Source organism: Periplaneta americana, chromosome 8 (genome assembly GCF_040183065.1).
Source record: "Periplaneta americana isolate PAMFEO1 chromosome 8, P.americana_PAMFEO1_priV1, whole genome shotgun sequence".
In the NCBI taxonomy this organism is placed as follows: Eukaryota; Metazoa; Arthropoda; class Insecta; order Blattodea; family Blattidae; genus Periplaneta; species Periplaneta americana.
Window position 1 is genome coordinate 121,205,146 of NC_091124.1, and position 14,738 is coordinate 121,219,883.

At 35.6% G+C, this 14,738-nt stretch overlaps 1 protein-coding gene across 1 annotated transcript in view; it reads right to left on the reverse strand.

The window, feature by feature from the left end:
• The window catches only part of LOC138705004 (inter-alpha-trypsin inhibitor heavy chain H4-like), a 50,538-nt gene that overhangs the window by 22,527 nt on the left and 13,273 nt on the right, over window positions 1-14,738 (reverse strand). Inside the window, exons 5-7 of the mRNA XM_069833535.1 lie at window positions 14,403-14,569; window positions 4,953-5,153; window positions 1,946-2,114 (exon numbers count right to left, since the gene is read on the reverse strand). Coding sequence (XP_069689636.1) covers window positions 1,946-2,114; window positions 4,953-5,153; window positions 14,403-14,569 — 537 coding nt within the window. The remainder of the gene's footprint in view (window positions 1-1,945; window positions 2,115-4,952; window positions 5,154-14,402; window positions 14,570-14,738) is intronic.

Sequence of the window (14,738 nt, forward strand, 5' to 3'; positions counted from 1 at the left end):
AATATTCCTAATTATATCAGATGAAGAATACAATGCGTGCAGTTCTGTGTTAAATAACTTCCTCCATTCTCCTGTAACGTCATCCCTCTTAGCCTAAATATTTTCCTAAGAACCTTATTCTCAAACGTCCTTAATCTCTGTACCTCTCTCAAAGAGAAAGACCAAGTTTCACAACCATAAAGAACAACAGGTAATATAACTGTTTTATAAATTCTAACTTTCAGATTTTTTGACTGCAGACTGGATGATAAAAGCTTCTCAACCAAATAATAACACGCATTTCCCATATTTATTTTGCGTGTAATTTCCTCCCTAGTATCATTTATATTTCTGTTGCTACAAGATAAATGAATTTTTCCACCTCTTCGAAGGATAAATCTCCAATTTTTATAGTTCCATTTCGTACAATATTCTGGTCACGAGACATAATCATAAACTTAATCTTTTCGTGATTTACTTCCAAACCTATCGCTTTACTTGCTTCAAGTAAAATTCCCGTGTTTTCCCTAATCGTTTATGGATTTTCTCCTAACATATTCATGTCATCCGCATAGACAAGAAGCTGATGTAACTCGTTCAATTCCAAACCCTGTCTGTTATCCTGAACATTCCTAATGGCATATTCTAACATATTCATGTCATCCGCATAGACAAGAATTGATGTAACCCGTTCAATTCCAAACCCTGTCTGTTATCCTGAACATTCGTAATGGCATATTCTAGAGCGAAGTTAAAAAGTAAAGGTGATAGTGCATCTCCTTGCTTTAGCCCGCAGTGAATTGGAGAAGCATCAAGTAGAAACTGCTGTAAGTTTCACTAAGGCACATTTTAATTAATCGAACTAGTTTCTTGGGAATACCAAATTCAGTAAGAATATTATATAAAACTTCTCTTATACATCTTGATTACACAACTTTTAACACTGTATCACTTCGGAATATGTATGATAAGAACTTTCTTGTGTTAAATATTAACGTATCTTGTTAACATGTTTCGACCTATTTTCGGTCATCTTCGGAACTGGTCAATTTCAAAACACATACACTCTTTGACTCTAATTTACGAACGCACCCACACAGGAAACAAGAGGCGCCAAGACCAACAACGACCAGTTCCGAAGATGACCGAAAATAGGTCGAAACATGTTAACAAGGTACGTTAATATTTAACAGAAGAAAGTCCTTATCTTACATATTCCGAAAACTTCTCTTTTAACCGAGTCATATGCCTTTTTTAAATCTGTAAATAATTGATGTACTGTACCTTTATACTCCCATTTTTTCTCCAATATCTGTCGAATACAAAAAATCTGATCAATAGTTGATCTATTACGCCTAAAACCACACTGATGTTCCCCAATAATTTCATCTACATATAGAGTTAATCTTCTCAAAAGGATATTCGACAAAATTTTGTACGACGTGAACAAAAGTGATATTCCTCGAAAGTTACTACAGTTAGTCTTGTCCCCCTTCTTAAAAATAGGTATGATTATGGACTCCTTCCATTGTTCTGGTACAATTTCCTTTTCCCAAATAGCAAGTACAAGCTTATAAATTTCGCTAGATAATGCGCTTCCACCCTCTTGTATTAATTCTGCTGGAATTTGATCAATAATTTGATAATAATTGATCAATTAAAATATACATAATAATAAAAAGAAATGGCAGGAACACCTCTTACGAATGGATCATCACAGGCTGGTGCAACAAATCATGAAATACATTTCTAGAGGTCAAAGGGATGTGGGACTCCAGGAAAAAGACGGGAAGATGAATTGTAAATGTTTCCTATATGTACGGAATAGTCATATCGGCCTACCGTTAAGATGATTATGATGATTAATTTTATTATTATTATTACTATTATTATTATTATTATTATTACTATTATTATTATTATTATTATTATTATTATTAATATTATTATCAGTGAAGTTACATACCAGCCACGACTGTGAGTTTTCCAACGAATTTCTTGGCCTTCGCTATATTTTCGGGAGTGGCCACGGCTATGGCAGTTGGCGTTAGCTCATCTGAAGAGTCTCTGTTACCCTCTGCAAAAGAATTCATCTTGGTTTCCATTGCTGATTCATTGAGAGCAAGATCTAAAACCTGAAAATAATAATTGCATACTTAATAATAATAATATCATTCCAAATAAATCTTAACAAAATACTCATAAACCAGTCACACATTAAGTAGCTTTCATTGCCGTCGTAGAATAATGGACACAGAATAGAGTGTCTGGAAAATAGGCTTAATATAACACAGTAGGGTATTAATGATAACAATAGAGTAATATTAATAACAAAGAAAGAAAATTATACGAACGACGGGATACCCACACTAATAAACTTCATTCTGTAAGATATTAAGTGTCGTCAATTTCATAGAACGATTAATTTTCCAATACTTAAGAATTTTGGAGAAAAAATAATATAAAGGTAAATAATAAAAATAACTGACAAATAAAGAATTGTAGTATATTGAAAGTGGAACTTCAGAGTGAAAATTATGCCAAACTTTTCTGAAAAATATCCTCAGAAAATAAAGCATCACCGGCTAGAAACAAAATGTCTAAAGCGAATTAAAATGTATTATTATAATTCTTATCATTATTATTATTATCATTATTATTATTATTATTATTATTATTATTATTATTATTATTAGTGCCTTTAAGGAACCCGAGGGTTCATTGCCGCTCTCACATAAGCCCGCCATCGGTCCCTATCCTGTGCAAGATTAATCCAGTCTCTATCATTATATTCCACCTCCCTCAAATCCATTTTAATATTAGCCTCCCATCTACGTCTCGGCCTCCCCAAAGGTCTTTTCCCTCCGGCCTCCAAACTAATATTGTGTATGCATTTCTAGATTCTTCCATACGTGCTACATGCCCAGCCCATCTCAAACGCCTGGATTTAATGTTCATAATAATGTCAGATGAAGAGTATAATGCGTGCAGTTCTGCGTTGCGTAACTTTCTTCATTTTCCTGTAACTTCAGCCCTCTTAGCCCCAAATATTTTCTCAAACATCCTTTTTTTCTGTTCCTCTCTCAAAATTAGAATGCAAATTTCACAACCATAAAGAACAACCGGTAATAGGCCTATAACTGTTTTATAAATTCTAACTTTCAGCTTTTTTGAGAGCAGACTGGATGACAAAAGCTTCTCAACCGAATAATAACAAGCATTTCCCAAATTTATTTTGCGTTTAATTTCTTCTCGAGTATCATTTATATTTGTTACTGTTGTACCAAGATATTTGAATTTTTCCACTTCTTCGAAGGATAAGAATATACATAAATATACTTGGACTTCTCCATGGATTGACACACAACCAAATAGATCACATCTTGATAGATAAACCAAGACATACTAGTATAGTAGACATTCGAAACTTCAGGGTGGCAGACTGTAATTATGACCATTATTTGGTAATTGGAGAATTAAGAGAACGGCTGTGAGTAACCAAGCGAGTAGAGCAACAATTTAAAATGAGTGGATCCAATATTCCGAAATTATAAGACAAGGAAACTAAGTAATATTATCAAATCGAAATTGAAAATAGGTTTGCCACTTTAGAAAGTTCTGATAAAGTTAAGGAAGAGTTAGATATTAATAGCATGTGGGAAAATATCAGAGATAATATCAATATAGCAGCTGAGCAGAGCATATGTTATTACGAAACTAAGAAAAAGAACCCGTGGTTTAATGAAGATTGTTGCATGTTAGTAGAAAGAAGGAAACAGGCAAAATTGAAATTCTTACAGGATCCAGTTGAGGCGAATAGAGATAATTATTTCAGTGAAAGACGGGAAGCAAATCGTACGCTTAGGAATAAAAAGAGACATTATTTGAAGGAAAAATTGAATGAGGTAGAAACAAATAGTAAGAATAAAAACATTAGAGATTTATATAAGGGCATAAAGGAATTTAAGGACGGATATCAGGCAAGGGTAAATGTGATCAAAGATGAGATTGGTTGCTTGCTTTGCTGACTCTCATTCAATCCTGAACAGATGGAAAAACTATTTTGGGCAACTACTAAAATGTACATAGGTCAAATAGAAATGATCGGGATGAAATTCAAATACAAACTGCTGAGCTATGATGATTATTATTATTATTATTATTATTATTATTATTATTATTATTATTATTATTATTATTATTATTATTATTGATGCCTCTGCCATTATTACTATTTTTGTTTAGTTAGATATATATATATATATATATATATATATATATATATATATATATGACATAAGGATACAAATACTGCAACTATGTAAAATAAGCATTTTGTTTTACTGTCGATATTTTTTGAGCTTGCATCTCAATTTTCAAACCCTGAGAGATGAAACAAGAGACAGGGCGAAATTTAAGTAGGAGGGAGTGATGACTATAGAATTTCTGGTGATAAGATGAAATGCGCCCATAACTATCGTTTAAGTCAAACAAAGATTAATGTTTCGCAAATAGCATGAATGTATTTTAAAATAAAGTAGCAATCTCTTGTCATTTCTCGCTACATTAGCACCATCTAGCATGCATTCCTTGAAGGATTACAAGGCTAGGACGGGTAGCCTACACTACATATTATATCACCCTATCTCCATCTGGATTATTAACGTGCCCATTATTTCACATGTAAACACTTCGAGATATGATATTGATGTCATGTTGTTTCAGGCGATGTTAATACATTCATTCACTGTCTCTTTATTTCTCAGATTTTTCGTATTATGAATGATAAATTTAATTTAACGTTTGCTATTTATATTACATGCAAAATTTGGTTATAGAGAGAGTGTAATACATATTACTTCAGATCAATATTGATCTCGACACAGAAGGACAATGGCTATCCACATTTCTCAAATTAATCAAAGCATAAACTTTTTTTTTTATTCTGGAGGGTCCCACTTGCTATCACTTACCTGTACCGCGTCAGAGAACAGAATAATGCTGAATAAATCCCCCTCATTCAAGTCGCCTAAGATAATCGTCATGGCCTCCCGTAGCTGCTCGATCTTGCGACCACTCATGGATCCACTGACATCCAGCACAAAGGTGACTTGCTTCCTCAGAGGCTTCAGGTCATCAGGAGAGAAGAAATGGACGAAGTAGCCGTCATTGATCTGCACATAGCAACATTTTGCATACATGGCGTATACATGTTTCATAGAGTTTAACTGAGGTCGTCAGGTCTACACACGACGACTTTAGAGCTTTAAAGACATATAATTCCAAATAAAACAATAAGAGAAGACATGATTTAAATACAGAAAAAATTAAATTCTTAAACACAGTCGAATTTTCAAAAGAATGAATTTCATAAAAAAATTAAGAATAAAGATACCAGGATTTAATAAACAGAGAAATCTAAGAGAACACTTTTTAAGTAGGTTATTTTACGACGCTTTATCAACATCTTAGATTATTTAGCGTCTGAATGAGATGAAGATGATAATGCCGGTGAAATGAGCCCGGAGTCCAGCACCGATAGTTACCCAGCATTGGGTGTGAGAGAAAAACCTGGAAAAAACCTCAACGAGGTAACTTGCCCCGACCGGAAATCGAACCTGGGTCACCTAGTTTCGCGGCCAGACGCCCTAACCGTTACTCCACATGATTACACAGATGATATAAACATGTAAAATGTAAATTGTAAATAAATTTGAAATTTGAAAATTTGAAATTTTGAATTTGAAGAAAAAATATTTTCATCATGGTCATCGTCATCACCATCAACATCGTCATCTGTACTAACATGTTATATATTACATATTACGATTTTTTAGGTCGCCTAATATTTCTTTATATATATATATATATATATCTTATCAGGTAGAACACAATGCAAGCATTTGCTATTCTGTCTCTTTGAATTTTACCATTCGCTTTTCATAACACGGTTTCTTATTTACAGAACATTTACTTTCTCGTCTTCCTATAATAATATCGATTGCGAAATTTTCGCGAAAATGAAAGTTTCCTGCATTCTTTATAACGAAAAAGTGCATTTAGGGAGAATTTATACAGAATGAAGCACAAGGAATGTAAACATTTAGGTAAAAGATTGGTGGGTCTTTGTTTGGAATCAAAAATAGATAATGCTACTCAAATGAAAACAGTATTAACGATTTCCTTCGTGATTTTTCTTATTACGTAGAATGAACTGACTGATTATTTAGTATCAACGAAAAATGTTTGGCTGAGAAAAATTGTTAGGCTATAGTATCGCATAGAAACGTGTCTACTTTTCGTTGCGAATTATTTAAAAGTCCATTAGTGAGGAGGTACAAAAGGCCCAGAGAGTACCTCTTTGTTAATAGAGATGTCCGCTTAGTTATAAAAATATTATTACCTATATGTGTGAAATAAGATTTTAAGGGGTTAGAATGAAAACGAAGTGATTTTTTCGGAGCCTTATAGTTATAATAATAGCTCAAGACAATAACCTAAAACATATAGTATAATTCACAGCATGGTAAAGAAACGGAATTGAAGCGGGGACCGTTGAACAAGAATTGAAAATATATGCGTCACTATAGTTATAATTGCAGTTTTTTTTACCTTAAATTGGCTTTAAATTAACGCCATATGGTGCTCTTTCTTTCTGAAAAAATGTCCGTGATACGACATCTGAAGCTCTGGTTTTTCTAAACCTCGTGAAGTACAAATTTCTCTACCGTAAGTTAAACTTAAATTCTCAGTAGCATAACAAAAATATCCATTGGAACTCCTTCTCATTGGGCCCACGCCAAAAGTTGTTGTATTGCTGTGTTAACAATGTATCTTTCGTAATACACTTGGCATATTATTTCAGTGGTGAATTTTAACTTACTAAATAATAATAATAATAATAATAATAATAATAATAATAATAATAATAAAAAATAATAATAATAATAACAATAATAATAATAATGGACTTGTCTCACAATTTTCCAAAGAGCCATTACATCGACAGAAACACACTAGCGGCTTTCTTGATGTCAATATTCCTGTATTTTTCACTTTCAGTGACGAGTACAGATAATGAACTGTTTCATCTACGACATTGTACTACGCAAATGCCTCATGAAGTTATGAAGTCTTCATTAGTTTTACATTACTGAATGAGCGCTCGATAGTTTCTGTAGTGTAAGGAAAAGTTGTAGAACTGTATACAAATCAGGAAGACTGTTGGCAATAACAGGATTTTGTACGATTAATAATTCGGCCAGTTCCTTTCTTGCTGAAAGTTTAAAAATCTTCCATCGTTATGGATCGAAAAATAATCAGTTGTTGAGAAAACTTAAGAGATAAATCTGTAGCATAATATTCGTAAAGTCAGCTTTTTCGAACATTTCCTTTTCAGTTAAGGTGCTGAGTTTTGATGACAGCTGGAGAAAGAATTCAGCTGAGATGTCGTTCTTGCTTTCAAAGCGTACTTTAAGCTGCTGAATTATGATGCCAGGCAACGATTAAAAATAAATACTCCGAACTTTTCTTTTGCATTCTTTAATCGTTCGTCAACTGTCAATTCATCAAAAAAATTTCTGACATGGCGCTGCCAGTGTTGTTTTGAAAACAGATTGTATTTTCCAGGAATTTGAGATTTCTTTTGCTTCCTTTAAAACAATACTCAGCCACTGGCGTAGCTCAGTTGGCTAAGGCGCTAATCTACCGATCCGGAGTTGCGCTCTGGCGCGAGTTCGATTCCCGCTTGGGCTGATTACCTGGTTGGGTTTTTTCCTAGGTTTTCCCCAAACATGAGGCAAATGTCAGGTAATCTATGGCGAATCTTCGGCCTCATCTTGCCAAATACCATCTCGCAATCACCAATCCCATCGACATTAAATAACCTCGTAGTTGATACAGCGTCGTTAAATAACCAAGTAAAGAAAAAGATTACTCGAAAATTACTACCTCAATGCTAACATATTATTTCGGGCTTATTTTAACAGTGTTGTGGGCATCAATAAATCATGGACTTTTCTTGTAAATATTTTGAAACAAAATTGCTGTATTGTAATATTTTACATTGGAACACAAGAACAACTACAAAGTCAAAGGAACTGAGTTTCTTTTTCAATGCAAGAACTGTATTTTTTCCAGAAGATTTGTTCTAGAACAGAATTATATTCTCAAATCATTTCATCATCTGCAAAAACCCACTTTTCGACGCGAATAAGATATTAATTCACAAAGACCACCCCGTAGGAGAGTTTTCAGTGCGTTTGGTTCTCCTATTATATCCAAGGCACTATTAATTCCTGACAACGCTGTAAATTTTCACTAAAAATCACATAATTTGCTCTAGAGTTGCTTAAAAGTCTCTTGTTTCTGAAATGTCACGGACGGATTCATTCAAAACTACATTTAAATTATGACCCGCGCAGTGTTCGTGCGAGACGAAGACAGAGTTGAACACGTGTTGGAGAAACAGGATAGAGATTAACGTTGCGACATCAGAAAGAAAAATAAAGATTGTTGAAAGAAACGCAACTATTGTAGGAATGCTGCAAATAGTATACTTTTGGAATGCATGAATGAAATATGAATGTTATTCAAAAACGAAATAATGTCTTCAGGTATAATATAGAACGGTTTTCTGCCCCCCCCCTCCGCATCGTGGGCCCTACATGCCCGATAGTTACGCCTCTGTGCTTAACTTTGTCACGGAGTAGGCCTATTTTTGAATGTTTTGATGTTTTAACGATGGGCTTATACTCGATGAACAATCCTCCGCGCGCTCGCGCTTTCACGGTTTACGGCTAATCGGCAGAACCAGTTCTAAGACGATTAAAGATACCCCGCCCCCACCGCGCTGCAGATCACGTCAGGAGTCAGTTTGAGTTTACTCTTGCAAGATAAGTACGTGTTCTTCAGGCGACGTAATACAGTCTATTAATTAAGTTAATATGACTTAATTCAGATCTTCTATTCCCCAAAGAGTATTCATGTATGATTCATACGTGCATACAGAATCGGCTTGTGCTGTAAGGAGATTATTTCAAGAGAGATTCCCAAGTGTTCAAGTTCCTAATCGAAGTTCGATTCAAAGATTGATAAATAAATCTTGCGAAACGGAAAGTGTTCTTGATAAGAAATATGGACAGCCACGTACAGTAGCCTACTCACTGAAGAAACTCTATATAATATTGGACATAAGCTCTGGAAATTCCCTTAGAAAATAAATTCGACGTCTTTCTCAGCAAATGGTAATTTGCTATGGTTCTGTTCCAATGACTACAAAGTTACTGATATCGGTGAGTAAATTACTTTACTTTTTGAGTATTTATTTTAAATGTATATAGTGTTACTTGGGAGACCAAGACGTACATAGATGGGAGGATAATAATAAAATGGATTTGAGGGAGATGGGATATGATGATAGGGACTGGATTAATCTTGCTGTGGATTAGGATCGATGGCGGGCTTATGTGAGGACGGCAACGAATCTCCGGGTTCTCTAAAAGCTATTTGTAAGTATTAGTGTTTATTTTAAGTGTTTATTAGTAATAACTTACGCGACATACTGTAGGCAGATTTTTAAGTGTTTATTAGTATAAACTTACGCGACAAACTGTAGGCAGATTTTTAAGTGTTTATTAGTAATAACTTACGCGACAAACTGTAGGCAGATTTTTAAGTGTTTATTAGTATAAACTTACGCGACAAAATGTAGCTAGATTCAATAGAAAAGGTCCAACGTAAGGCAGCAAAATATGTCAAAATGGGAAAGGGATATGGTGAAGAGATAGTAAATGACTTGGGGGGGGGGGAATCTCTCAAATCAAGGCGACGAAAAACCAGACTCACCGCATTGTTTAAGGTACAAATGGGACACAAAGCATGGACCGACATCAATGCTAGATTAGCAACACCATCATACTTAGGCAGGACAGATCATATTAGGAAGATTAAATCTAGAAAACAAAGAACGGACGTGGCAAAATTTTCCTTTGTTAACCGCACAATAGTAGACTGGAACAGCTTACCTGCGGCAATCTTTCAGGGTGGTCCACTCAAAATCAATACATTTAAGGAATGGTTGAGAAGATTAGACTGAAATTGTAATTGTAGGTGCAGTGTAATTATCTAAGTTCTGTCATGTAATTAATTAAGTTGATATGTAATTTAGTTGATTTGTAAATAAATTAAGGTGATATGTAATTAATTAAGATGATATTTAATTAAGTTGATTTGTAATTAATTAAGGTGATAATGTAATTACTTAAATTGGTAATAGTTGGATGAAATAGAAGTACTTATAAGTTAGGTTTACTTTTGCTTATTATAGGCGTTATTATAGAATAGTTTTTATTTATAGTCCTAGGTTTATTGCATCTATTTATTTATAGTTAGAAATAAATTTAGGTTTATTTTATTGTATTTTATTTATTTTTATTGCTGTAATTATTGTAGAATTATACACTGGTCAAAAAAAGTTAAGCATAATTAGGCATATAACGGTTTTTATTAATTAAAATAAAATAGACAAATTATAATTGGGTTTCTTGGTTCCACAGAATAAACTTAAAAGTAGAAATACACTATTTGTTAACAATGGACTCAATATGAAATGAAAAAGTTGCATTGTTTGGAAACAACGGAAAAGATAAGGGAAGTTGAAATTCGTACATCATCAAAGAAAAGGAAATGGTGCTTTCAGTACCCTGTTTAATAACGTGTTGGTCCTCCGCGAACCCTGAGGCACTCTTGTATGCGACGGGGCATACTCAATACCAACGCATCTAAGCTCTCCTGAGGCAAATTGTCCCATTCTTCCAAGGCAGCATTCCTGAGTTCTTGAATCGTTAATGGTGATGTAGACGATTGGAAATGGCTCTCCTGAGAAAGCTCCACGCATGCTCTATGCAGTTCATATCCGGTGAGCATGCTGGCCAATCCATTCTTTGGATCCCATGTTCTACCAGATACCACTGCACACTATGAGCACGATGAGGCCGAGCACTATCGTCCTGTAGAGTGAACCCTTCTCCTACAGTCTCTGCAAAATCACTTACTATGGGTTGGAGGATGTTGTTCTCATACACGGTAGCAGTCATGTTTCCCTCTATTGAAACCAGTGGTGTGCGGCGGCCAAACATGACACCTGCCCAAAACAAGATTGAACCACCAAACTGTTGATGACGTTCCACAGTCATTGAGGGATGATTTCGTTCCCCTGTTTGTCTCCATACGCGAATAGAGTTGTTGTCAGGGTGTAGGCCCATTCTCACTTCGTCTGAGAATAAAGTTCTGGTCCATTGGTCTCGTGTCCAATTCTCATGTGCTCTAGCCCATCTTGGACGAGCACCCCTGTGATGTGGATGGAGTGCTGGAGTCTTGAGTGGTCTTCGAGCATACAACCCTATGTCATGAAGTCTATTGCGCACAGTTTGGCTACTTACAACAACACCAGTGGCTTCGCGCAGGTCATGGCGCAGAGTTGCAGCTGAGGCTATAGGGTTCCTACGTGCAGATAACCTTACATACCGGTCCTGACCTGGTGTTGTTTTGCGTGGACGGCCCTCGCGAGGTCGATCTGCTATTGACTGGGTTTCCTGGAACTTTCTCCATAGTCTGGAGACAATACTCTGATTCACATGAAGGATGTTAGCAACATCAACTTGTCTCATGTTTTGTTCCATCAAAGTGATGATTTTGATGCGGTCTGCCATTGTAAGGGTGTTCCGAGCCATTGTACTGCACTATGAAGCAAAACGACACTGATTGAACTTTGCTCGAATTACAGACTTTGTTTACTAGGCGCGATTTGGATGTTACCTAGTGATGCAGGATAAAACAAATGAAAGAGTTTGAATTAGTAAACATAATACGTGCCACATAAAACCAAAAGAAACATAAATATCAGGCATTATTGGGTAAACTGGAAATATGCTTAACTTTTTTTGACCAGTGTAATAGTATTATTGTAAATTATATATCACTGCCATCGGGTGTATACCCAATTTTAGTGTTAATAAATACATACATTAATGTTTTTAAGTTTTAGTAGTAATGACTTACGTGACAAACTGCAGAAAGATTTAGTGCGGACTTTCGGACACCCGTTTATCTCCGTTATCGTCTTGACTCGCCCATGACCTGCAAGCAGTGGAAGCGGGCGCGCGGTGGATTGTTCACCCAGTATTTCTTTTGCAAGTAGTGACTGGAAACGTGAGCACTAAATGAATTAAATGAAATAAAATATGTTCCGCTCTAACAAGGACATGAAACATTTCGTACTCAGGTAAGACACGCCACTTTTTAGAAGATAGCCCTTGACAGACGGTAGTGACCAATGCTCAGTCTGATAATTGCCACTCTTTCAAATCATGGTTCCGTTCTCTCGTTACCAAAATATTGTCACTGTTTCGCAATTTATGAGCATGATATTTACACCGCATGAGTACAACAGAACACTTCATCGCTAAGACTTACACCGTGTGAGCATAAGAGAACACTACATCGCTAAGATTTACACCGCGTGAGTATAACAGAACACTTCATTGTTAAGATTTACACCGAATGAGACCAATAGAACACTAGTAACATTACATCGATAAGATTTACATCGTATGAGGGCAACTGAACACTGTCGCTAAGATTTGTATGTTATGAGATGAAGAGAACACTACTTAGATAAGATTTACATCGTACGAGTAAAACAGAATATTACATCGCTAAGATTTACACCGCATGAATGCAAAATAACATTTCATCTCTAACATTTACACCGTATGAGTCTAAGAGAACACTACATAGATAAGATTTAAGCCGTTTAGCATGGTCACTACCATAAAAGTCCTGTAGCATTCGAAGGTCGCGGACAAGCCTGGGCGCTATCTTCTGTCATCGTCGGTGCTTGGTTCCAAAGAATGGAATGACATTAAAATCTTCCATTAAGAAAAATGGAGTAGGAAGCAAATCTACGAGGCTCATAAACCCATTTTCTGTTTAATAATAGTATTTACAGAAGGAGGTGTAGGTCTACACAGTCTTCATGGACGATATGACAGTTTATTTTACCAGTTACGGATTGATGTGTTGTAGTATTACTGATGATAAAGAAATTAATACGAAATTCGTGTTCCGAAGGTTCATAAGCTACTGTCGCTCTAGTGTGAGTCCAAATCCCACTTGGGTTGATTACCTGATTGAGATTTCCAGAGGTTTTATCCAAACGGTAAAGTGAATGTCAAGCATTCCCATGACATATTCTCGAATTACCTTAATCTACCAAATATCATCTCATCATCACGAATTCTATTGACTCTAGATAACTGAGCAATTAACATAGCGTCATTAAATAACCAATTAAAAAATCCGTAATTTTTTATAACACCGACAAGATGATCGCACTAATGTGAGGTTAGCCTGGGCTTAGGTCGAAGGTGTGTTTCTTGGAGTAAGTCTGCGTGTCGGTTGTGAAAACTGTGGGCTCATTGAAGAACTCCTTGTTATAGTATTAATTCCTTTTAGTTGCCACTTGCCGGTTGTGAGAATTCAATTCCCTCTCAATAATTTCCCGATACGAGACGAGAATTCTTTTCTGATCGACGCGACGTCGCTACTTTATCTCAGATTTCGAGTTGCTCATCTACGACGTAGGAGCATTTGTTTTGATATATTTATGTATATTTCGATTCAAGACTATAAATTATTAAGTTTCAGTTGAAATTTGAGTTTTTTTTTTGCGAGATATCATCTGAATAGACAGTGTCTGCATAGCTATGTTAGTGACTTTAATATTATATCCAAAATTGATGCATAGAGCCTCAAGAGAGTAATAGGCGTATTTGCTTTCATCCGAAGTTCCTGTAGGCTTAAGACTTTCTCTTCATATTTTTGTCAACCTTTCTAGTTGAGACGAGATCGGCACGTAGATATGAAGAGGACACCACATATCCGACGGAAATATACTCCAAAGTAATGAATTTAGAATGGTAAAAAGACTAACGTAGAGAGAAAGTTTGATCTTAACGTTCACCTGTTAGATATTGAGTTTTGGGCACATACAGATAGGCCTACAGTAAGTCGAATAATACGTAACTGTAGGTACGTTTGCATATAATAAATACAGTGAAGTGCGTTGATCTTCTCATTGTAGCCCTCATTTAATTTTCGGTCGGCAGGACGCCCGGTCTTTACTGAAGGCAACACAGGACATCAAATTGACATCGGACGAATTGCCACGCTACATGTGAGGGTATAAATAATCGATCGGCAACACTATCAACACTACGGTTTAAATACTCCAGACCTATCCGATAAATTAACCATTGTTATGATTTCGGTATCACAATGACTACGATGTTCATTATGATAACAATAGTGGCAGTGATTGTGACGGTAATGGTTGCAACGGTGTTTATAACTCTTGTTCTCACCAGAACTTGCGTAGGATGCCCAGTCCTGCTGACGTCATACTCGACAACAAGATGCCCTTTTATCCCGTCGCTGGCAAGATCTCTCTGTTGGTCAGGGGTTGGAGCGAATCTCACTACTGCCGATTGAGGAGTTGGACGTTCTTTCGTCACCAAAGGGTTCGTAGCGCCTACAATAAAATAATGTGAATAGATCATCCTTTGAAACATAACCATAATAATAATAATAATAATAATAATAATAATGATAATAATAATTCATTTATACTGGCAGAGTTAAGGCCATAGGGCCTTCTCTTACACTCTACCAGGTCACAAATTATACAGGCAGTTAAAATT